The following is a 24,559-nucleotide window of genomic DNA, read 5'->3' on the forward strand; positions in this document are numbered from 1 at the left end:
CATAAAGGGTGGCATGGGAGTGGGGTCAACAGCCTGAGTGAGCTTGACCCCGGCTGCCTGTTCTGTGCAGGTTCTGGGTCTCTATATAGGCTCAGAGTATGGACTTTCCTCTTTAGCAGGCCCTGAAGCAGCAGTGCTCTGGGATAGAAGACCTGAGCCAATAGAGGGCCAGGCTTCTGGGCCATGGACACAGCACAGGGGAGGGAGCTGCTTGATGAATGTCAGGATTCGAAGGCATCAATTTATAGAGTTCTTCATTCACTGATCTTCCTCTCACACCCTGTACTGGGACCTAGACCTTTGCATATAGTAGACAGGTACTGTGCCAATGAACTGTCCCCCAGAGCCCTGATCTGACAGGCCATCAATGTGAATACCTGGAGGTCACTAAGCCATCTTAAAGTACGCCAGTAGCTGCCACTAGGGCCATTACCATTAATATTGAGTTACTTGTTCAAGGCCACACAAATATTAAGGGGGAAATGTAACTTCATATTCAGGGACCAAAATAAGTCGGGAGTGGGAAAGATGAGAGCTGCTCAGAATCAGGGGCTACCAACTCCCAACTGACAGCCCAAATGTTTCAGAACCATGGATAGTTCTGAGGTTTCCATCACTCTAGTGTTTCCAGAGGATGTTTAGGTAGAGTTGGGATAAGGGTGAGTTTCCCCTACTAGCTCCAGGCTGCTCCAATGGGGCGGGGGCCGCCTGCAGGGCCGGGCGGGGCTGTGCTGCCATCTGGAGCCGCTGCTGCTGGTGGCCACTGTCAGGGCGCGAGCAGCGGAGCGCACACAAGGCTGGAGAGAGCGCCGCTGCCTCCGCACATGGGCCACTGCCCCTAGCTTCGGCACCCGGGGTCTCGCAGCCCCTACACGGCTTTGGCCATTGGACCAGCCATGTCTCTCGGCGGAGCTTCAGAGCGTAGCGTCCCGGCCACCAAGATTGAAATTACTGTGTCGTGCCGGTGAGCGGGCCGCGCTGGGGAGGGTTTAAGTACTGGCAATTCCCCAGCCTACCGCGGCTGCGGGTTCGGTGTGGGCAGGGGGGCTAGACCACAGAGGGGATGACCAGAAGTGGGCAACAGAGAACTGAGGCTGAAGGCTGGAGTTACTGGAAAGATGAAAGAGGGGTCTCCCTGGGCAGCCCCACCCAAGCCTACTGGCTCAAAAGGTGGGCTGCGGGAATCCCTAAAGAGCTGGGCCATAAGGGACCAAAGTTGTGGGGCGAGCTGCGGTCCTGGACCCTTGGAGACAGTGAGGGCACATATAGAGCCAATTGGCAGAGATTTCTGATGTTGTCCCGAATGCTGACAGCGTGGACCCCAACAGTAACTGGGGATAGTAATAGGTAGGGAATACAATTTGCACCCCACGTCTCCTCCAGGTGACCAGTCAGTTCAGGACTGTGTCAAGGTGGTGAGCGCCAGAATGAGCTAGCCTTCAGTCTGTTTGTTGCTTTTCTCTAGGAATCTGCTAGACCTGGATACATTCTCCAAGTCGGACCCCAGTAAGCAGCTCCAGGGCCTGGAGGAGGAACCCGGGGTGTAGGAGAGGGTGGGGCGGTGAGGGGTGCGGGCCGACCTGACGAGCTCCCCTCCCCTGCCCTCACCCGCAGTGGTGGTGCTTCACACGCAGAGCCGGGCCAGCCAGGAGTGGCGGGAGGTGAGTCCCCCGAGCCCCAGCCCAGCTCAGGGCTGCTCCCGGGAACCTCTAGCCCGACTGCACGCCTCACGCTCAAGCTCCATCCCCCCCACCCTACCCCCTTCCTGCCGCCCAGTTCGGACGAACCGAGGTGATTGACAACACACTGAACCCAGACTTCGTGCGCAAATTCGTTCTCGACTATTTCTTTGAGGAAAAGCAAAATCTCCGCTTCGATGTGTGAGGCTCCTCCTATTATCCTGTCTTGCCCTCCCCCCCCCACCCCCAACTTGGATCAGCCCAGAATTCTGCCTGGTCTCGCCCCCACCTCACCTTGCTACCTGGCTCCTCCCCCAAGCCCAGGTCGGCCTCCGAAGACTTCACTGTGGTCTTAGCCCCGCCCCCATGCCCAAGTTGGCGCCTCCTTACGCAGGATCCGTCTAGTTCCCTCCTCAAGCCAGGCCCTGCCCACAACCCTGCCTTCTAATTTAGCTCCACCTTGGCCTCGGGCTCTATCCCATGTGACTCCATTCCCATCCAGCGTCCTCTTTAGCTTCACCCTACGCATGACCCTCTCGACCCTGACACACACTTACCAAACCACGCCCAAGTTGAGTTGGTGTCCATTGGCCCTCTCTCTACCTACAATCTTAACCAAGACTGAACCTAACCTCTTCCAGACTTTCTCCCACCCAGCCCCACCCCACACTGGTTCCACTCTCTTCCCAGGTACAACGTCGACTCTAAAGCCAATATCTCCAAACCGGTAAGCCAGCGAGCCGCTGGCAGGTTGCTTGGGCACATAGAGGCTAACCTGTCAAAGGACTTCCCTGAACACCTCCTCCCCAATGTACCCGCTCTCCCGCGCGCGCACCCACCAGCCTTTCTTAGATCCTGGTCCCTCTGGTCTACCAGCCCCCACCCCAGTTCCTCCCCCTGCTCTGGCTTTATTCACTGCCTTTCTTCCTTCCCTGCCTACCTCGCGGGACCTGCAGAAGGTGAGGATGCTGTGGATTGCACCGTAAAGAATTTGGTTGGGAGATCCTCAAGAAACAGAAAACACGTGGGGCTGTCATTTAGATTTCGGAGTTATCTTGGTCAAAAGCAGCAGCGTCACCAGGGTAGGCTTGGTACTCTGGGCCGCTCCCCGACTCGCTGGCTCCCTGTTTTGGCACAGGATTTCCTGGGACAAGCATTCCTGGCCCTGGGAGAGGTGATTGGAGGCCAGGGCAGCCGTGTGGAGCGACCTCTTACGTGAGCTGAATGGGAAAGGGTCCAGGGGAGGGAGGGGTCTCTCGGAGTTGCCCCTCCCAGTCAGACTGGTAGGGGCTGCAGAGATCGCTTCAACGGGAGCTTTCTTTCCCTACCCACTTTACTCCTCTAGATCTCTGCTCAAATCATGTTTCCTCTTCGTTCTTTTTCCAATGCTGGTCCAATCTTTAAAGCCTTCTCCCAAGCCCCACTCTCCTGGGAAGCTTCTTAAAATAAAGTCAGATCCTCAGGTCTTGCCGCTATGCCCACTACTGAGGTGTGTTAGCCGCATTCCAGTGCCTTGCCCTGGTTGAGGAACCCCAGATCACCTGTTCTACCACTGTACTGGACCTCTGTCACCCACTGTTTCATGTTTATAATGTTTATAAATGTGGCCCAGCTAGCTGGAGAAAGGAGGTGGGCATCAGTGAAAAATGGTTGAAATAGTAAATGATATATGGAGAGAGGAATCAAAGTAAAACAGCAGGCATGAGAGAGGTACCATAGTCAATCATTTGGTCAACTGGAAACTAGAAACCCTGGAACACAGTACCAGAAGGCGAGGAGTAAGCCTTGTGAGCACAGCGGAAACTGCCTTACTGAACCTAAACCAGCCAGTGGGGTGGAGCCAGGAGAGGGCAAGGTAGAGCAGATTAGGGAGCTCCCAGTGGCTTGCACCCTTGAGATGGCGTCTAGGTAAGGCTCTGAGCATGTGTGCCAGAATCCGATTATGCAGACCACCGGGTTAAGAATAAACCCAAGTTCAAGAAACTACAAAAAGACTAAATCCTAGGTTGACAAAGACAGAAGCAGATAGCCTATCAAAAAGCTGGCCAATCAGAAAACTGGCCAATAAGAAAGCTGGCATTGTAATCTAGGGAGGAAGCACTGAGGGGGGAGCTGGTCAGATTCTGGATGTATTCTGAAGGGGAAGCCAAGAGATCCAAAAACTATTAAATACAACTGGAAAGGAGGCCAGGGCCTTTATCCTGAGCAGCAGGAAAAATGAAACTGTGCCACGAACGGAAATCATTTGGGTTGTTGTTAAAAAGCATACTGCAGTTCATGCATGGTGGCCCGCTCCTGTAACCCAGCACTCGGGTGGCCAACCTAGGTAATATGCAGGTCAACCAGAGGGAGGGAAGGGGGGAAGAAACAGAGACAGACAGACAGACAGACAGACAGACAGACAGACAGACAGAATCCCAACTTGAAGGGCAGATTCAGCATGAATGCATGTGTTCTATTAGACACCAAATACATACAACAGCTAGTAGACACACATGAACAGACCATGAGACTGCCTCTGTACAGTCTCTGGTTTGTGACGGGGCGCCCCACATCATCTTGATTAGGTGGAAGTTAAGCATGCATAGCAGTTTCCGGTTGTTACTGCCTTTTAGTTTTCTACTGAGGATACACTGCCGCATGAGTGTAGGAGTGTCACAGGTGCCAAGAGAATCTTGCAACATGAAATTCACGTTGTATCAGTCATAGCAGCCATGCCTTACTTTGTTTGGTGGCTTTTTCTGTTTTGGAGATATGGTCACAAGCTATTCTTGAATTCCATATGCAGCCAAGACAGGCCTTGAACTCCCAAACCTCCTTTCTCCACCTGCCAAGTGCTGGGATTCTAAGCATGTGCCACCATGCCTAGCTTCATAATAGCAGTTTCTGTATAAAACATGGAATATGGTTTTAATTCCCACCCTCACATTGCAAGAAAAACAAATGTCATTTATTTTTTTTCTTTCTTTTTTAAAGAAACGTGCTGTAGTGTAGTTCAGTGGTAGACTGTATCCGTAGGATACATGTGGTCCTGGTTTGATCCCAATACCATAAAAAGAAGGAAAAGGAGGAAGCAGAGTATGGGGGACCAATCATATCAAATGCTGCTACAGGTCAGATAAAATGAGAAATTAAAATTATCTCTACCGGCAAGAGGAAAGGAAGGCTGGAGAGGTCTAGGAGTGGGTGGGAAAGGGACACAGGGAAGGGCCAGAGAAATCTCAGGGTTTTTGCTGCAAAGGGAAAGGGGGAGACATGTTGTCACAGACCCCGAGTCAGGAAAAGGTCAGTGATATGGCTCAGTGGATAAAAGCACACCCCACCATGCCTGATGACAAAGGGAGAAAGCCTGATTCCACAAGTCATCCGCATCCACACAGAAATAAGTGTGAAATGGTGCTCGACTTGTAATCCCAGCACTTGGAAGGGTAAGGTAAGCTTTGGAGTTTAAGGTCAGCCTAGGCTGTAGCATATGAGCCTTTAAAGAGAAAAGAAGAATAGAGTTATGATTTTTAAGTTGTGTTTTTAAATGAGCATACAGAATAATGGGTTTCCTTGTGACATCTTTGTATCTGCATGTCAGTTTATATTTTTCTAACAGGAGAGAAAGTATATCACATTTGTAATGGGCCCACAGAGACTGAGATGCCAGGGGGTGGGGGTGGGGGGATAAATAGAAGGGGAAATCACGAAGCTCAGGTAGCCCAAGCCTATAATCCTAGCACTCAAGAGCAGGAGCACTACCATGAGTTTCAGCCATCCTAGGCTATGTAGTGAGTTCTAGGCAATCGTTAGCTACACAGAATCTCAAAGAAAAAGAAGGGAGAAGCTTAGCTGGTGTGATGTCCTTGTGCAGACAAGACAGAGAGGATAGTAGCTGGCAGAGGGGTAAAGAGGCACGTGATAGTTCATTTATAGCAGCTGTAGGAAGACTCAGCCATGTGGGTGAAGATGCTGGTGGCAGGCAGGGTGGCATGGCGGTGGGTGGACTATCTCTTCTGGTTGCTTCGGTTTTGTCAGCAAGTGGGAAACCAGGTCACTAGCTGAGCGAGGATGGGAGGAGGCCCTGATGCTTTGAGGGGAGAGGAATGAGTCTTCTGTGGAGCAGAACTGGAGACAGAAAGGCCTTAGATGCTCAGTGGGTTAGTGGCGGGTGCTGAAGACCTGAGGTTCGAGGCCCTGGTGCTGAAATGGAGACTGGTTAGCTAGATCGTGTGGCCGTGTTCTACCGTGTAAGTGTAGTAAGGGCTACACAGAGCTGGATTTACACAGGGCTGCAGCTCTGCAAGTTAGTATATTAAAGTCAGTGGTGCTCAGAAAGAGACTGCTTTTCTCCCTGGCTGAGGAGGGCATGGAGAATGTGGAGAGAATGTAAGACAACCAGCACAAGGCTGGGTGGTTCACTGCTGGGCAATGGCCCCAGCCATATCCACACTCTCTTGTTAAAAGCCTTCAGGGTCAGGATTTGAAGGAACCAAACAAACAAACAAACAAAACAGTTTTTGTCGTTGTCCTCTCATTGTTGTTTGAGACTAGGTTTCTCTGAGCTCTGTCTGTTCTGGTTCTCCCTCTGTAGACTAGGTTGGCCTTAAACTCAGTTGTGCACCACCACACCCAACTAAAACAGTTCTTTTTATTTTGATTTGTTTGTTTGCTTCTCCTGTAGCCCAGGCTGACCCTGAACTCTCTATGTGGAGGTAACTGGCCTTGATCTCCTATCCTCCTGCCTCAGTCTCCCAAACACTAAGATTGCAGATGTGGGTCACCACACCTCCATTTTATTATTATTATTATTTTTAATAAGACAAGGTTTTATGTGGTCCTGGCTGGCTTGAAACCTACTTTGTAGACTGTGTTGGCCTCAAACCTAGATGATCCTCCTGTTGGCCTGAGTACTGGTGTGTCCGCCATGCCTAGGTAAGCCCCTCACTTTAAAGACGGGCAAAGTCACATAGCAAGTTAGCTGGGGCTTGAACCTGGGACTCTTCCTTTTGTAGTTGTAAGGGGGTGTGCACACAGGTGTCACAGCACACATCCAGAGGTCAGAGGATTAACTTGTGGGAGCTGAGTCCCTGCTTCCACCAGGTGTGCCCTGGGAATCAAATTCAGGTTGCCAGTCCGGGCAGCAGGCGTCTTTATCCTCTAACCCATGTTGCCGCTCCTGGACTCAATCCCCCTGGACACTGTGGATGCCTTTAAGGCTCATGAGTGACAGGCCTTTATCAACAAAGTCCCTTAATCTTAGAGACTCAAGGCAAATCAAGGGTGGGGGTCTCTGGCTATACCCTTTGAGCACAGGAAAATGTCCCTTCTGGGGGCAGGAGAGAAGAACATTTCCTCTGTCCTTTTCATTTTGTATAAGTCCTTTGCTGTTTGGGGAGTGGAGCGAGTAGAGATGGGGTTGTCACTGCTTGCAATTTGGTTTGTTTCTTTGTTGTTTCAATCAGAATTTTGTCTATGTAGCTTTGGCTGTCCTGGAATGGCCTCTGTATACCAGGCTAGCTCAAACTCACAGGAATTGAGGCATGGACTTGCTATGTAGCCTAGGCTAACCTAAACTCACTGTGTATCCCAGGCTGGCATCAAGCTTACAGCTATTCTCCTGCCTCAACTTCACATGAGCTGGAATTACAGGTATGGTGGGCCTCACACCCAGCTATGTTTTGTTTGTTGAGACAGAGTCTGACTAGGCAGTCCAGGCAGGCCTCAACATTTTGCCATGCACACAGTACATGAGAGCGAGTGTGTGCATACAAGGGTGTGTGTGTGTGTGTGTGTGTGTGTGTGTGTGTGAGAGAGAGAGAGAGAGAGAGAGAGAGAGAGAGAGAGTCCATCCCTCCCTTTCTTTCCTTTCCTCCAAAAGGTGAAGCACACTTTTGCCTCTTGGTCTAAACAGACATTTCTCTCATTCAGAAGTGTCTGTCACACTGCACTTGTCTATAGCTTCTACCAGGCCACTCCTCTAGAAGCTCCTGAGGGCAGAGTCTGCCAGCTGGCCCCTCCCAGTGTAGCACAGTGCAGACAGCCAGGCTGTTTGAAGGATGCACCTTTCACATGTACAAGGCTCAGGAAGCACATGCCTTCGGGGCGCGTGTTCAGGCCCTTTACACCATAGGCATTCCCACCTCAAGGGGAGAAGTAAGAGCAGAGCGGAAGGAGTGCCAGGGTCAAGCAGCTGGGCAACAACGAAATATACACTGTCTACCTGCCTCTGCACACTGCTGTTACATGGTGCCCCCTGGGCTAGTCTAGCCCCTTCCTACAGGCTTCAGATACCACCAAGTCAAAGCAGACCTTTTCTCACTCAGAATAGAAGTGGGGTGCACTTGGGGGATTGTCAGCAAATGGCAAACTGAATGCCCTGGCCCATAAAGCCCAGACTGATCACCCTGGCTCTGCTGTTCACCCTCCCTCCTCTCTCTAAGAGGCCTTTTCTGCTTGTAGGGGTGTGCCAGGCAAGAAGTGTGGAACCATACTGCTGACTGCCGAGGAGCTCAGCAACTGCCGGGTCAGTGTGGGCCACAGGCCAGAATGCAAACTCCTTCGTTCCCAGACTCCCTCACTGGACACATTGGAAAGCAGCCAGTTTGGGTCCCAACAGCCCCACTCTCCATCCCTAGGACATTGCCACCATGCAGCTGTGTGCAAACAAGCTGGACAAAAAGGACTTCTTTGGGAAGTCAGACCCTTTCCTTGTGTTCTACAGGAGCAATGAAGACGGCACGTGAGTCACCCCATACAGTGCTGAGGCTAGAAATGTGGCCCAAGTTTAATGAGTGGAGAATCTTGGGAATCTCTACAAGTAGTGGCCTCAGTGCCACTCCCAGGCATTCTCCAGTTTCCTGTCTCCCTCCAGGTTCACCATCTGCCACAAGACAGAGGTTGTAAAAAACACACTGAACCCAGTATGGCAGCCCTTCAGCATCCCTGTGCGGGCGCTGTGCAATGGAGACTATGACAGGTCTGCTTCACGGGAATCGGGGATCAGGACAGGAGCGAGGCTCCCTCTGAAAACATGACGAGGTTCCTAAGCCCCAGAGTGAGGAAATAGTTTATCAAAGAGCAGGTGAACAGAGAGTGAGCAGACACAAGCATAGATGGTGGGATGGGTAGATAAACTGTGAATGGATAGACAGATAGATAAAGGGAGTGGGAGGTGGGGAGAGGTGGGAGAGGAGGAGAAGGTGAGAGCATAGGCGATGGATAGAAAGACTGGTGGGTATGTCAGCAGGCTGAAGGAAGATGGATGATATGGAGACGTGATGGCTGAGTATGTGAGAGTTGATGCATACCCTGAGAGAGGCAGACACGGGAATGAAAAATCAAGTAGAACAGAACAAGACATGGCGAGTGACAGGTGAACTGATGGCCAGACAGATGAATCCTAGATGGAAATAGATGATTAGTGGATGAGCCCATTGACTGATGTGTGTAAAGTAGAGGGCTGACCAAAGGAACTACTGAGGGGGTGGTACAGAGATGTGGGTGGTGGGTTGGAAGGGCTGAAGGGCACCTGAATGGATGGTTATACAAATGACTGAACAGAAGTTAATATGGCTGGGGATTTAGTTGAGTAGATGAGCAAACAGATGGGTGCTTGTATAATATATTACAGTTGCATAATGTGTTACAGTTGGTGAGTGATGGGCTGTATAGCTTGATGGGTGAGTAAAGAGAAAGATGAATAGGTGATTGACTTGGCATATATATGAGAAAATGGATGGCCACATAGTTTGATGGACTGAACTTACCAGACGTATGAGATAGTGGATACGGTCTCTGGATCCAGGCATGTGAAATGTTTGTAATCCAAGGCTTGGGAGGCTGAGGCAAAAGGATCTTGAGTTTTAGGCCACCCTGGGATAATTAGCAAAACTGTTAAAGGGGAAAAGGAAGTTCCAAAAGAAAGAAAGAAAGAAAGAAAGAAAGAAAGAAAGAAAGAAAGAAAGAAAGGAAGGAAGGAAGGAAGAAATAAAGGAAGGGAGGATAGGCTAAGGTCTTTGGAAACAGGATATCTGGGTTTAAATATCAGCTGTCACTTACTAGCTATGAAATCCTAGCCAAGTTGCTTAGATTATCATCCCCAAGGGGATGAGGAGAGAAGGGAAAGGGTATATATCAACTTTCTTATCCAAAAATAGGAACAATAGAATAGTACTTACAGAGAATAATACTTCTAGAGAATGCATTAAATGAGACATTCTGAAAGTGCTAAGAACATTGTCTAGAATAAAGTGAGATTCAAATGGCAAGTGTGTGTGTGTGTGTGTGTGTGTACACGCACGTGTGCAGGATTGAGTGGTTTAGTATGTGTGTGAAGTGAATGAAAGGGTAGAGGTTGAAAATGAGCAACTGATGGAAGGACAGATGGATGGATGGGTGACTGGAGTATGGGTAAGTGTCTGGGGCGTCCCTTGGGTTTGGCATGTACACACAGCCCATGTTTGGATTTATCATGTTTGGCATGTACACACAGCCCATGTTTGGCTTTATCATGTGCATTTCAGAACAGTGAAGATCGACGTATATGACTGGGACCGAGATGGAAGGTAGATGAGCCGATGTGCTTCTTTCTCCTGTGCTCCCTGGAGCAGTTCCTAGACCATGTGGTACAGAAGGATGATGGCAAACACACAGTCGGCCTGCTTAGATAGCTCTCTAGTACACTGTCTTCCACCTTTTTCTTCCCCATCTAGCCACAACCCTACTGCCTTGTAGCCCAAGTTAGAAGCTTAGGCAATAAAAGCTCTAGGATTTGGTTCTGGCTCTGTACCAGCAGCTGCTGCTTACCCACCCATGGCCTCATTTCAGCCATGACTTCATCGGTGAGTTCACAACCAGCTACCGGGAGCTGAGCAAGGCCCAGAATCAGTTCACAGTGTATGAGGTGAGGGCATGCCCTCCCATTTTGCCAGGCTCTCTGTCCTAGGTGGCTGGTGACTGTCACTGTGATCATCCTCTGCCTAGGTACTTAACCCTCGGAAGAAATGCAAGAAGAAGAAATATACCAACTCGGGGACCGTGAGTACTCCCTGGACTCTGACCTCCCAGATCTTTCTGTCTCTGTCCCATGACACACATGACAACTACTAGAGGTAGAACAAGGCAGTGGGCACAAGTGACTTGGGATAGTAACACTGAGGACAAGGCAACACCACTGAACTTTTTTTTTTTGTTCTTTTTGACCCAGGAACATGTCCAACTGTTACACTTTTACAGACATTTTAAAAATACCCTAAGTTACATTTCCAAATTTAAAAATGTTTTCGGAAGTTCCAGGATGCACCTGTGTTTTTTGGAGACTGCAACAGGGTGGAGGAAGCTGGGCAGGAGTAGAAATACACATATCCCATAATGCAGTTCTCTCCAAAGGTTTACCAAGTTCCCTCTCTGCTACCTCAGCTGTGCTTGCAAAAGTGGCAGAGCTGCCTCTTGTGTACCACAGGTGACGCTCCTTTCCTTCTCTGTGGACTCAGAATTCACTTTTGTGGATTACATCAAGGGAGGGTGAGTCATCGGCCAAGCCAGCAGTAAGTTTTCTTGCTTGTGAATGGTCAGGGCCCAGTGAGCTCATGGAGATAAACTGCCAGGCAATAGCAAATGATGTATTGTGTGTTCTGTGAAGTGCAGAAGGTTCTTTGTTCTATTCCTGGGGCTGCCAGTCCCTTTGGAAGATAGAAGCCCGATCAGTTGTCTCGAGCAGTGGCCTAGAAGCTGGGGGTGTACTTCAGTGCATTCAACGCCCGTGTGTCCATGCATTCACACAGAGGAAATGCCTCCTGGGTAAACAAGAGGGCAGTGCTGCCAGGCTGACCATAGGAGACACTGTGCCTGTGTCAATGACTGCAGACAGACCCAGGCAGTGAACTCAGCTACTGTGAACTTCACTTTTCTCTTTTGTAAACGTATTTTAGTTACTATTTCAGGACTCTAGTGTTACATTAAGCTACACACAATACCCTAGTCATGAGACTGGCATTTAATTCTACTTCCAAAGTGGACCGGCAGCAGCAGCAGCACTTGGCACGTCGTTGGTTCTACCCAGACTGTCTGGATCACAATGTGTCCATGTTTGGGAAATACTGATTTCATAGGTTTCAGTCCCTCATTAATCAACCCACCTACTCTTCCACCAGGACGCAGCTGAACTTCACGGTAGCTATTGACTTCACGGCTTCCAACGGTGAGACATGGGGGAGGGCATGGGAATGGGCAGAGTCTAAGGGATCCTTTAGACATTAGCCGACAGTCCTACCTGGGATAAGACATAACTCCCCAAGAAGCCCACACTTGTGTAAAGCCAAGGAGGGAAAGTACTGGGTGCAAAGGTGGATACAGGGTGCAGGACATGACGGGTACCAAGTCAGAGGAGGTTGAATGGTTAGATAGGTCAATTGGCCAGAGAGGAAATGGATGGGTGGGACAGGGTTATCAGGAGAGGACAAATAGACTGGTGGGTGGGTATATACAAGGATAAGTTAATAGGTGGTAAATGATTAATCAACAGAAAAATCAATGAATATATCATGAGGAGACAGGCTGGGAGTGAGTGCACTAAGGGGCATGAGGTGTGCGCGTGAGTGCACAGGCAGACAGCTGTTTCAAGTTGAGCTAGGAGACTCAGGCAGGAGAAGGGAATGGACAGGGATGGCTGAATAAGGAGACTAGTATAAAGACAGAAAGGAAGACAACTAAGTAAGCAGGACACATAGATGAACCAGAGAATACAGAAGTCGATGGACTAAAATGATTAAACAGATTGAAAACTGAATTTGCCGCCTGGCAGGTGGGCGGGAGGATGTGTGGTAAATAGGTGACCATGTAGTACAGTGTAATAGACATAGAGGAGCAAGGGAGAGCTTAGAGACGGGTATACATTAGAACAGATAGATGATGCAGTCACAGAATGATGGCGTTCGTGGGTAGAGGTGGGGAAAAGGATTGGTGGGTAGATGCATACAAGGACAAGCAGGTGAGTGTGAGTTCGGAGCTCCTGTTTCTCTCTACAGGGAACCCCCTGCAGCCTACCTCGCTGCACTACATGAGTCCCTACCAGCTCAGTGCCTATGCCATGGCCCTCAAGGCAGTGGGAGAGATCATCCAGGACTATGACAGTGACAAGCTCTTCCCAGCCTATGGTTTTGGGGCCAAGCTGCCCCCAGAGGGGCGGATCTCCCACCAGTTCCCCCTGGTACAGTATAATAGGCCAGAACCCCTCAGTGGATGGATCACTTCTGTCACTACTTTGTGAAGGGCAAGGGCCAAGGAAGAGCTGTGTGACAGTGCCAGGACACGGAGTGCTGTGGTTTGGAGGGAAGCATGAAGGGGTTAGGGGATAGTGAACTGGGATCAGAGCACTCCTGGATGTTCTCGGTGTGGGTTTAGCTCAGCTGAAACCTTTTTTTTTTTTTTCAGAACAATAATGATGAAGACCCCAACTGTGCAGGCATTGAGGGTGTGCTGGAGAGTTACTTCCAAAGTCTGCGCACGGTGCAGCTCTATGGGCCCACTTACTTTGCGCCTGTCATCAACCAGGTGGCCAGGTAAGGGAATGGTGTGAGGGTAAGGGGCATATGATTGGACCCAGCCACAGGCAGGCCCACTCTGAGTGAATTTGGGCTTGGAGAGAAGGGGAAGTGTCCAATGTTATCCAGGATCAGGTACCAAGAAGGTACTCTGCCTGCCTGTGTTTAGAGAGTGTCAAGAAACAACCTTAGTGCTGCCTGGGAGTCACGTTCCAGGTCACAGAATGGCCTTGATGGCCTTGACTTTGCCTAAGAGAGGGAAGAGTCTGAAGGACACAGTGAAGGGACCAGGATTATAGGAAGCTTGTGAGCAACTTGCTTTGTATCATTTCTTTCTTTCTTTGTTTTTCTGAAAAGGGATCTCATATCGGCCAGGTCGGCCTGGAACTTGTTATGTTGGCAAGACCTGTCCTTGAATTCCTGATTCTCCTGCCTCCACTTCCTAAGTGCTGATATTACATGGGTATGACACTACCATGCCAGTTAGCTTAGCTGCTGGGAAGAGACACCCTGACCAAGGAAACTCTTATAAAAGAAAGCATTTAGCCAGGCAGGGGAGGCGAATGCCTTTAATCCTAGCACTCAGAGAGGCAGCAGCAGGAGGATCTCTGAGAGTTCAAAGCCACAAGGCCAGCCTGGTCTACAGAGCTAGTCCAAGGCTACATAAAGAAACCCCATCTCAAAAAAAAAAAAAAAAAAAAAAAAAAAAAAAGAGGAAGCGTTTGCTTACAGTTTCAGGGGTTAGCCCATTAGCAGCATGATGGGGACATGGCGTACACAACAGGAAATGGTGTGGAGGAGCTGAGAATTCTACATCCTGATCCATAGACAGAGACAGAAGGGAGAAGAGGGGGCTTTTGAACCCTTAAAGCCCACCCTCAATGACATACTTCTTCCAATAAGGCCACACCTCCAAATCCTTCTCAAATAGTGCCACTCCCTGATAATTTAGAATTCAAATATATGAGCCCATGGGTGCCATTCTTATTCAAACCACCACAGACTCGTCTTTGTTATTATTGTTGTTGTTTTTATGGTTTTTGTTTTTTAGACAGGGTCTCTCTACTTGGTCCTGGCTGTCCTGGAATTTACTAGACAAACCAGGCTGACCTTAAACTCAGAGATCTACCTGCCAGTGCTGGGATTAAAGGCATGTGCTACCACAGCCCGCTTTAGCTTAGCCTCTTTTTTTTTTTTTTTTTTTTTGGTTCTTTTTTTCGGAGCTGGGGACCGAACCCAGGGCCTTGCGTTTCCCAGGCAAGCGCTCTACCACTGAGCTAAATCCCCAACCCCTAGCTTAGCCTCTTTAATAGAACCTGTGAAATGGTTAGATACTGGACATCAACAGAAGCTTCTATTCTTTCATTTGTTTTTTGTTTGTTTGTTTGTTTGTTTGTTTTTGTTTTTGTTTTTCAACACAGGGTTTCTCTGTGTAACTCCGGCTGTCTTAATTGTAGACCAGACTAGCCTCCAACTTACAGAGATCTGCCTTTTTCTGCCTCCTGCATTGTTGTTGTAAAAATATAAAAATAAAAAGGAGTATTGGTGTCTTTTACCCTGCTTGGTCTGCACCTTGGGGCCCCAAGATATCTGCTAGATATCTTGGCAGAAACACAGCCCAGCCGCACACTTTCCTACACTCAAACCCTCACATAAAAGAACACACAACACAGTAATCTTAGATCCAATTGGTAAGATATAATTGCCCACTTAAACATACAAAGCCCAGTACCATCCATCCCTTGAGAACATTAATAACCTGTAAATACACAGAGTAGAATCTTAACATCACCTGCCATGGCTTCTCACCCTCTCCTCCCCTGTCTCTCCTTTCTGTCCTAGTCTCTTCCTCTTCCTTCAACCTTCTCTCCCGCCCATCCTTCCTTCTCCTCCAATGACAGGTCTCCATCTATCCTGTACCTGCCTCACCTGTGACATCATCCTACACTGCATGCTGGGATTAAGGAGCTGGCCACCACGGCCAGCCTCCCTTCTTTTTGCCTGTTTTTGAAACCAGATCTCACTATGTAGCCAAGGCTGACTTAGTCCCTTATACAGCTAGGCGATCTGCCTACCACAGCCTTCCAAGTGCTGCCATGACAGGCATGCAACGCCATACCATGTAACGTTAGCTTACATTTGGAGTTATGGTGAGGTTAGGTTAAAAAAATAGATACTGATCCAAGAGGTAACAGTATAGTATCTAGTCCATAGAAGGTACACAGAGGTGATAAATTTAAATGTTGTAGTAAATAATATAAATGAAAGAAAGAAGCCCAACCCACGCTATTGCCAGCACCATAGGGCCTCAAGGCATCTGCGGGGTATTTTCATCTCAGTTAGCTGGACTCAGCAGACTCTCTGGTCCAGAGCTCTCTAACCATCTCCAACCATCTCCACCTGACTCACTGAGTTCCCAATTTCCATCCCACGCTGCCAATGGCTACTCTCTGGGCCCTGTGGCAATCTCACCTTCTAGTTCCCATGGTGCAGGTCACGACCAAGACAGCCCCATTCAGCCATTCACCCCCTGTGGTTATAGTCACAGTAACCCCTAATAATCAAAACTCTATAGGCTTGTAATTTATCAATCAGATTTATATCAGTAACTCACCCCACAAACGTCCATACAATAAACTCAGAGCCAACAGATATTGATATAAACTTCCCACCTAGATAAGACAGATTGTCTTGTAAAAATCCATCCCTTATGAAATATTCATAGCTACCTGTGGCCGATCTTGGTGGTCCTTCTGTGCCTCCACCTTGGCTCTTCCTCTATCTTCTCATCTCTCCTGCCTTACAAAAACTCTGCCCAATCCCCTTTCTTTTTCACTGTCCAATCATAGGCCTTGCCTTGTCTTGGGCCTGCCTTCACCTGCATATAGACATCAATCCACATTTAAAATTATTTAAAACTTTAGAATAAATATAAGCAGAGAAAGGTCAGATTATATATCAACTAATAAGAAAGCAAAGGGTATTTAAATAAAAATAAAACTACAGGATAGCATAAGCATGTAACGAAGGAATGAGATAAGAACTGACACTTAAGGAAGAAAAGGAGTAGGCTAGGAGACAATGCAAGTCTAAAGTACTTGCTGCCCAAACAAGAGGACCCGAGTTCATATCCCCAGGACCCACATAAAAATTTGGGCATAGCAGTGTACACCTGGAACCCTACATCTGGGGAGGTGGAAGAAAGTAATTTCCTGGGGCTTGCTGGCCAGTCTAGTCCAATCAGTCTGCTCCAGGCTTAGAGAAAGACCCTGTTTCAAAGAATAAGGTGAAGAATGATTGGGTAAGACACCTGATATCAACTTCTGACCTCTGAATGCACATATCCAAATGCATATGCACCTGCACACACACACACACACACACACACACACACACACACACACACACACACACACACACACGGTGGTGGGGGAAGAAAGAAGGAAGTTTCTCTGATTGAATTTAAAAAAGTAAAAGCAGACAGATAATACTTACAATTCCTATAGTTATAGCTGAGGCAGAATAATCTCAAATTCAAGGCCAACCTGAGCTACATATTGACATCCTGTCTGAAAAACAAAACAAATAAATCATTACCTGCTAAATAAAAGAGGCCTACCTAAACAAAAGGTCTCGAAAAGCCTGGGAGTGAAAGAATGGAGGAAAAGACAACGGATGAGGGTTGAGGTTGCCCATCTGCAGAAAGCCCTGGGTTCAGTTCTCAGCACCCCATGGTGACACATGTCTGTAATCCTAGCCCTTGGGAAGTAGAGTCTGGAGGATCAGAAGCTCAGGTTCATCCTAAGCTACAGAATGAGTTTAAGGACAGCCTGGGATACAGGAGACCCCATCTAAAAACAAACAAAACAAACAAAAACCCAAACCAAAACAAATAAATACAATGAAAATACATGTTAAAGGCTTCCTGAGAGATTTTTAGGTCCATAGACTTTCCATTACCTATTGAAGAATGGTTTACTCTCTGATGCATACTGAGGATAATGGTTACTTTAATTATAAAACCAACATTGCTGTAGAAAATGTTAAGAATGAGGAAATGAAAGCTTTAAATAAGAGCCAGACACAGAGGTCCACGTCTTTAATTCCAGCACTCGGGAGGCAGAGGCAGGAAGATCTCTGAGTTTGAAGTCAGCCTGGTCCACATAGTGAATTCCAGAACAGCTAGGATAGCATAGTGAGACCATCTCTCAAAACAAACAAAAAAAAAAAAAAAGGAAAAAGAAAAGCTGGAACATGTGGCATCACAACTTTTGTCATTCTAATCCTAGAATCCTGGTTATTGTTATTAAGCAGTCTTCTTAGACATCCTGAGCAACTACACTGATTTATTTACTCATTTATTTAATAAACATTCAGTTTAAGACAATTCTATCAGAAGTGTAGATTCTGGAGTAGAGTAAATTAGCAGTACATCAGTGCCATATCCTACCCCTACCCACCACCCCCAACGCCGTCTCATGTATTCCAGGTCGGCATTGTAGCCGAGGATAATGTAGACCTTCCCATCCCCCTGCCTTTGCTTCCCTACCTTCCCAGTGTTGGGATTACAGGTGTGCATCACTCTACTCAATGTCTGTGGTGCTGGGGATCAAACCCCCAGTCTATGTGTGCTAGGCAAGCTACCTATTGAGCTATTAGACCCTGTACATTGGTCAGACATTGTCACAGGCTGGCTTTGTGGCTTTGGTCAATTCTCTTAAGAACTCTGTCAAATGAGATTGAGAATGCCAGGAATATTTACACTACAGGGCTGTTACAAGGACCCGTTAGCATATGTCAAGCACTCACAAGAGTGCTTGCCCCTGGTAAGTGCTGTAACAGTAGTTATTACTGTTCCTATTATTATCATTATCACTATTCAAAGGGCAGCTGCTGTGTGCTCAGTTCTCTGCTGGGGCACTGGGGACTCACAGATGAATCAAATTTAGTCCTTGCCCTCCGGAGCTCCTGCCTTGGTGCAGGAGACAGAAATATAAATAAATCATCACTTCTGTAGGCCAAAGCTCCCCAGAAATTTCTAGCAAGTTGCCTGGTGGCAAAAGTAAGACACTGCATTCCCTGGGGATGGGGGTTAGGGGGAGATGGAGGACACGGCTGAAAGCAGTCAGACTGAGAGGGACTTTGAAGTCTAGTGTTTCATCTCACAAACACATGCAAACTTTCTAGTCTTTGCCCATCCTGTCTGTGTCTGCTCTAATTATGTTAAGAAGGAGCATTGTGTGTACTGGATCCCCTGGCTTCATCCACACATAGGACAATTCATCCTTGGAACCCTCGGGGTATGAGGATCTCAGTGAATGGGGCTGCATACTGAATGGTAGGGCACAGGCTACAGTAGAGGGGCTGTTAAGCTTGGTCTACATGGTGAGTTGGCCTTCATTAGGAGAGGGCTAGTAAGCCTGGCAGTGCTGATTGCACATTAAAAGCACAGAGGCATGAGTGACAGGTTTGAGAGATGCTGGCTGGCTAGACCTAGCAGGAACAGGTGCGGCACATGGAGGACTGTGCAGGAGCAGGCCAGGGCGGACACTGATGGACCTCAGTTTCTTTGCCCTTGGGGACTGCTGCCTAGTGTTTGTGAACTTCAGTTTCCTCACTTTAAAAATAGGATAAGCTGGGTTAGGTGCTGTACATCCCAGCAACCAAGAGGCCAAGGCAACTACACTGTCACCATGCTTTCTCAGCCTTCAGAGACCAAGTTTAGCTGCCAGCACTGTCTAACAAAATGTCCTGCAATGAGAGAAGTGTCCGCCTCTATGCTCTCTAGTATGGTGTTCACCATCACATATGGGGAGAGAACCCTTAAAAGGTAATTAGAGTGACTAGCGAATGGAATGTTTTAATCACTTAATCTTAGTTGATTTAAATCTCTATATCCATTCGCATGTGGCTAAGGACAATGTATTGGACAACACAGATCAATCATTGCCAGTCCACTCAGGATGTGTAACTGAAGTTGGCAGATGGGGGAGACCTAGGGATGTCTGAAGTCCTTTTCTGAGAGAAAACTCCTGCATTTAGAGATGGATGAAGAGAGGAGACGGACTTGGTAGATCATTGCTGTGATCCCACACGGGAGGTGGGAGCAGGCAGGAGGATTAGTCACTGTCTACTTCTGTTATGAGAGACCTTATTTAAAATTATATATAGAGGGGTTGGGGATTTAGCTCAGTGGTAGAGTGCTTGCCTAGCAAGCCCAAGGCCCTGGGTTCGGTCCCCAGCTCCGGAAAAAAAAAAAAGAAAAGAAAAAAAAACTATATATAGAATGGAGAGATGGCACCTAAGGGCAGCAAGCAGGTCTGCCAAAGACTGTGGGATACAGGAGCCCAAGGTCTTGCCCACTGCTTGCTTATATGGTGGCTGTAGAAGCAGGGGCTGAACTGACCATGTACTTTCTGGCTGGCCACTGCATACAGAACTTGGTCTTTCATGCAGGGCTGCAGCCAAAATCTCGGATGGTTCCCAGTACTACGTTCTGCTCATTATCACTGATGGCGTCATCTCTGACATGACACAGACCAAAGAGGCCATCGTCAGTGTGAGTTTGAGGAGGAAGGCTTGTCAGGGAGGGGTCATTGTCCTTGCAATGAGGGGGCTATGATGTTTATTCCGTGTTCCATGTGTATCCTAACAATCTCATCTGCCAGTTTCAGAAATGCTTATTGGCTGGGACACAAACAACACTGGCTTTTGATTCTCTAGGTCCCAGCATGGTGCCAGATGAGCCCACTATGGAACCCGAGCTTAGGAAAGCTGGTCTTTTATATTCAGCAGGAAGCATGCCTGTCCTTTGTCAGGAGAGGGGGAGTTATTTTTTATTTGCTTTTAATTTTGTTTTGTTTTGTTTTGTAACACGGTCTGACTGTGTACTGGATCCCTATATGGCCCAGACTGGCCTGAGCAGAGGCAATCTTTCTGCCTCAGCTTCCCAAGTGCTGGGTCTATAGGCATGAGCCACCAGGACTGGCTATTTTTGTTTGTTGGTTTGTTGGCCTGGGAAAAGCTATATACACCAGGCTACTCTTTTTTTTTTTTTTTTTTTTTTTTTGGTTCTTTTTTTTCGGAGCTGGGGATCGAACCCAGGGCCTTGCGCTTCCTAGGTAAGCGCTCTACCACTGAGCTAAATCCCCAGCCCCACACCAGGCTACTCTTGAACTCCCTTTGATCCTCCTGCCTCTGCCTCCTGAGTCCTGGAAGTGTGTGAATGATGTGCCGTGCCTCGTATGGGTATTTTGCTGTCATTAAGGTTCCCATAGTTTTGTTGCTGTTGTTTTTCAGATGGAGTCTTACACTGTACTCAGACTGCCCTAGAACACATGCTTTAACCAGCATTGGTCTAGAACTTGTGGTTATCTCCCTGCCTCAGCCTCATGAGTACTAGTATGACAGATGCATATTGACATGTCTGGCAGGAAAACCTTTTTAAAATGATACTAGAAATATCGAGGTCAGCCTGTGCTAGAGTGAGACTTTTGTCTCAAACGGACAAGATAATGGCTTTATGTTCCACCAGAAGGCACCTGTTGTGCATCCAGAGATAGTCCACAACCAATCACAGCAGCTTATCTTGGCTAACAGGAGCATGTGATCCACACAGACGCCGCAGGCACTGTGTGTTACAGCTGCTTACTCAAGCCATTCCTCTCCCCACAGGCGTCCTCGCTGCCCATGTCTATCATTATTGTGGGTGTTGGACCTGCCATGTTTGAGGGTGAGTAGGAAGGGGTGTGTCCATCACTGGGACTAGGAACTGGAGGGGACAGGAAGGATCTAGCCACTTGGGCCCTCCTCAAAGACAAAACAGACTGGCTCCTTGGTGAAGTCAAACATGTTTCCCCTCCATAACTCTGGTAATGGTGTCGATATTTCCCCTGCATTTCTAGGAGAATGGGACATACAGGAAGGAAGCATAGAGATAATAATAGCAATCTCACACCACTGTAGAATGCAAATCAGGTCTCCTTGTGAGGACTCTGAAGGGCTCTAATGAGGAAGGGGCGGAATGAGCTGGAGTTGGAGAGACCCATCCAATGATGCCCGCTTGTCTTTTCTGCAGCAATGGAAGAACTGGATGGTGATGATGTGCGTGTGTCCTCCCGGGGACGCTATGCAGAGCGGGACATCGTTCAGGTAGCCCTGGGAGTAGTGAAAGCAGAGAGAAACAAGGCTTCCTAGGAGCCACTCCCCTTACTCCTAGTCACTGTCTTTCTCCCCTTAAACCTTTCCCATTCATAGAACAATTTTCCTTTTAAAAAAACAAAAAACAAAACTTGTTAGACAAAATAGTGTTAGGTAGCACAGAGTGGCCTGGGACTCCTGACCCTCCTTCCTCAACCTCCAGAGTGCTGGATTTACAGTACTGCCTCACCACACAAGCTTTGAACAGTTCTTTTGAGGGATCATGTGGGTTGCAGCTGTCCTGAAGGTTGTACAATGTAGGAGGATCAAGTCTCTGCCCTCTAGTGGAGATGGCCAGTATTACAGATGCCCAACAAGCAAATGCTGCTGTCAACAGCCAATAGTAGTGAGGGGAGGTGTCTGTGAGGCTGTGCTGTTGACATTGAGTTGAAACCTGAGGAAGGTATCAACTTCACAGGCAGAAAAGGAATGTGTAAGACCTGCCAGAGGCTCAGACTAGGCTGGTAGAATTGTCTGCCATGGTGAATATCTGAGGTCTGACGGTCAGAATGCATTCTCAATTATGTATCCCTCCATGGATTTATTGTTTTGTTTTAGACAGAACCCTACTATTTAGGGAACTAGTAGCCCTGGCTAGTCTAGAATTCATGGTAATCCTACTGCTTCAGCCTCCTGAGTGCTAGGAGTGTGTGCCACAATGCCCAGGTCAAACTATATTATAAAGGGATTTCTCTGGCTCCTTGTGTGGCAAGGCCAGGGAAAAGTCTGGTATCCATTAGCAAGCAGCAAAAATGACTGGAGTATGTGAACACAAAACAGCGGTCATGTTCAGAAGTAGCCAATTCAAAGACTTTTAAAGGCAGGGAGGCAGTTCAGTTGGTAGAGTACTTATCTAGTATGCATGAGATCCTGGGTTTGATCTCCAGCACTGTGTAAGCCAGTATGTGCCTGAAATCCCAGCACTCAGGAGGTGGAGCCAATCGATAAGAAGTTCAAGGTGAGATCAGTAAGACCAGGGTTGGGGACCTGTTAAATCTACTTTGCTGAACAAACCTGATGACGGGAGTTAGATTCCTGGGATCCCGTGTAGAAGAGAACCCACTCTGACCTCCATCACAGCACACTCATGCCTGCATTCACACATGCACACTGAACACATAGAACAACAACAACAACAACAACAACAACAACAACAACAACAATAAATACTCTTCCAAAGTTCAGTATCATTTGCTATACAGTGAATTCAAGGCCAGTGTGGGACCTATGTAAGTTCCGAGTGTGCTCATATGTGTGTGCGTGTGTGTGTGTGTTCCTGTAATTCTTGCAATTTGGAAAAAAATAAGGCAGAAAGACTGAGAGTCTCGGGCCAGTCTAGGCTATGTAGCAAGATTATCTCAAAAGCATAACAAAACAAAACAAGATACTTAAGATCATGTTACAGGATTTGATGACTTGTTCATACACTGATAGGAAAGAGTCCCAGTTTTCTAGGGAGAAATGTCCCACTGACTAGGTAAGGGGAAGCTAGAGGACAGAGCTAGGTCAGGAAGACCTGGTATTCAACTGGTAAAGGTGGGCTTGGGGGAATCTGTGATAACTGAAGGAAAACATAGTTTTAGCCACTAAATATGTGATTATGGGCCAGGGTTAGGCACAGTAACTACAGCCCAAGCTGTTAGGAGGCTGAAACAGGAGGATCACAACAGAATCACATCAGATCTTGAAACAAAACAGTAAAATAAAAAGCACAGGATAGAGGTAAACATGGGGCTCTGGAGGGAGCTTTTCTTCTTGCTTTTCACTTACCCTCCCCTTTTACTAACCTCCTTTCCCTGGCAAACTGCTCCTCCTTTTCAATCCCAACTGTTTCTCTCTCCTAAGTCCAACTTTCTCCTTCCCAGCACTCAAGAGGCAAAGGCAGATGGGTCTCTCTGAAGGCCAGCCTGGTCTACATAATAAGTTCCATGATAGCCAAGGATATGCAGACAGACGGGGGTGGAGTGGGCAGTTAAGAGCACAGGAAAACCTGAGGGAATGGAGTTGACATGAAGATCACCTTCTAGAAAAGTAGGAAAAAAGAAGAGTGTGGTGTCAGGAGTACAATTTGGGCTTGGGATGTGGTTGAGTGGTAGACAGCTTGTCTTTCATGTACAAGATCCTGTGTTCAATGTCCAGCACCCCACACAAAGAATTGGGATGTATTCAGAAGGATGACATTCAAGTTCAGTGAAGCTAAAGAGACTCTCAGCCAGATGAAGACTGAAAAGTACTGCTCACTGCACTGATTTAGCCTTACAGGGCCATTAGCAAGAAAATTTCAGTGACTGCAGAAGCCAAATTAGAATGAGTTGAGGGTGAACAGAAAGTGGGGACAGAGGTAGGAAGTGGGTAGAAAAAAATCAAAGTAGGAAATAGTTCAATATTAAGGGAGAAGAATAGTACTACCTGGAAAGAGATGTTAGGGATCAAAGATGAAACCTGAGTGCTACCCACTCCCTTGGCTACAGCTCACACCTCCTTTCCTGTTTGTCCCAGTTTGTCCCATTCCGAGATTATGTTGACCGATCAGGGAACCAGGTGCTGAGCATGGCACGACTGGCCAAGGATGTGCTAGCAGAGATTCCGGAGCAGCTGCTGTCCTACATGCGCACCAGGGACATCCAGCCTCGACCTCCTCCCCCTGCTAACCCCAACCCAACCTCAGCCCCAGAACAGCCCTGAGGATTCTGCATATCCAATGCTTAGTTAGCAGTCTGCTTACTTGTTTACCCACTGCTGGAAGCTAAAGGCCCCTGGAGTTCTGAACCTCACCAGGAGGGCCAGCTAGGTTGATCAGTGCTGGCTGACAAGCTTTTTGTCCCCAACTTCCGAAAAGGCCTGGCATGATCACCACCTACCTTCCTATGCCAATAATAAAGCTGATCTTCTCAATCTGTCTCGTGGGTGTTGGAGAGGGAGACTGGGGACGCAGAGCCTGGGGCCACATCAAGAGGGAGGAGCAAGGATAACTTCAGTTACATTAGCATCCATCCTACTATACTCACCTAGTCACTTCTATATCAAATTCCAAATACTTTTAAAAAATTATTATGCATACTTGTACATTTTTTCCTCAGGACAGACTCATAGCTTTCATCAAATTTTCTAAGCAGTTCTTCACATCAAAAACGCTAGTTTTAAGACAACTGTGTG

The 24,559-nt window shown here is 47.7% G+C and overlaps 1 protein-coding gene across 15 annotated transcripts; it reads left to right on the forward strand.

The window, feature by feature from the left end:
* Positions 1-210: 210 nt before the first annotated feature.
* On the forward strand, positions 211-24,298 carry Cpne9 (copine family member 9). Of its 15 annotated transcripts, NM_001024982.1 has the most exons (21): positions 810-964; positions 1,466-1,506; positions 1,615-1,661; positions 1,777-1,880; positions 2,370-2,406; positions 2,636-2,638; positions 2,818-2,894; positions 8,124-8,187; positions 8,300-8,403; positions 8,536-8,640; positions 10,187-10,228; positions 10,491-10,566; positions 10,647-10,700; positions 11,125-11,186; positions 11,816-11,862; positions 12,689-12,870; positions 13,095-13,222; positions 19,661-19,763; positions 20,879-20,936; positions 21,282-21,355; positions 23,903-24,298. In NM_001024982.1, the coding sequence occupies exons 1-21, from the start codon at positions 897-899 to the stop codon at positions 24,086-24,088; spliced, it is 1,662 nt and encodes a 553-aa protein (NP_001020153.1). In that variant the 5' UTR covers positions 810-896; the 3' UTR covers positions 24,089-24,298. The 15 variants fall into 15 exon arrangements, 13 of the variants coding, with proteins under 13 accessions (XP_063141948.1, XP_063141943.1, XP_063141944.1 ...); XM_039107402.2 differs by lacking the exon at positions 2,636-2,638 and having other exon boundaries at positions 572-964; XM_063285871.1 differs by having other exon boundaries at positions 533-964; positions 2,370-2,894.
* Positions 24,299-24,559: the final 261 nt, after the last annotated feature.

Source organism: Rattus norvegicus, chromosome 4 (genome assembly GCF_036323735.1).
Source record: "Rattus norvegicus strain BN/NHsdMcwi chromosome 4, GRCr8, whole genome shotgun sequence".
Classification (NCBI taxonomy): Eukaryota; Metazoa; Chordata; class Mammalia; order Rodentia; family Muridae; genus Rattus; species Rattus norvegicus.